The 395-nt window shown below is 63.5% G+C and overlaps 1 protein-coding gene across 1 annotated transcript in view; it reads right to left on the bottom strand.

Moving 5' to 3' along the window:
- Positions 1-395, bottom strand: part of LOC103804928 (isocitrate dehydrogenase [NADP], mitochondrial-like) — a 2,897-nt gene that overhangs the window by 1,932 nt on the left and 570 nt on the right. Inside the window, 1 exon segment of the mRNA XM_009077563.1 lies at positions 299-395. This exon segment is cut by the window's right edge and continues 3 nt beyond it. Coding sequence (XP_009075811.1) covers positions 299-395 — 97 coding nt within the window.

A 395-nucleotide genomic window follows, 5' to 3' on the forward strand; every position in this document is an offset into this window, starting at 1 on the left:
GGGGCCGCTGCCCTACTGCCAGCCCAGCCAAGGGGAGGTTCAGCTGGCACAAGATCATGATTGGCATGGGACAGAGGTCAGTGTGTGCCCAGCCCCATGCCTGCAGAGTCCCCACAGCACTCACAAGCGCCCCATGATGGGGAGAGGCACACAGTACTGAGCGTGGCGCAACCCCTGAGCTGGCAGAGGGGAGGCACTGCTGCCCCTGAGGGGCCGTGCACACTCGAGGGTCTCAGCACCACAACAGAGCTGCCAGCACTCGCCATGGGTGGAAGCTTGGCCCCTCACCCCTGCCCACCTTCCACCCTGGCTTCATCGGGCGTGATAGTGGCACACTTGACAGCCACACTGTACTTCTGGGTGGCCAACGCCGAGTCAATGGTGACCTGGTCATC

Source organism: Acanthisitta chloris, unplaced genomic scaffold (genome assembly GCF_000695815.1).
Source record: "Acanthisitta chloris isolate BGI_N310 unplaced genomic scaffold, ASM69581v1 scaffold22086, whole genome shotgun sequence".
NCBI classification, from domain to species: Eukaryota; Metazoa; Chordata; class Aves; order Passeriformes; family Acanthisittidae; genus Acanthisitta; species Acanthisitta chloris.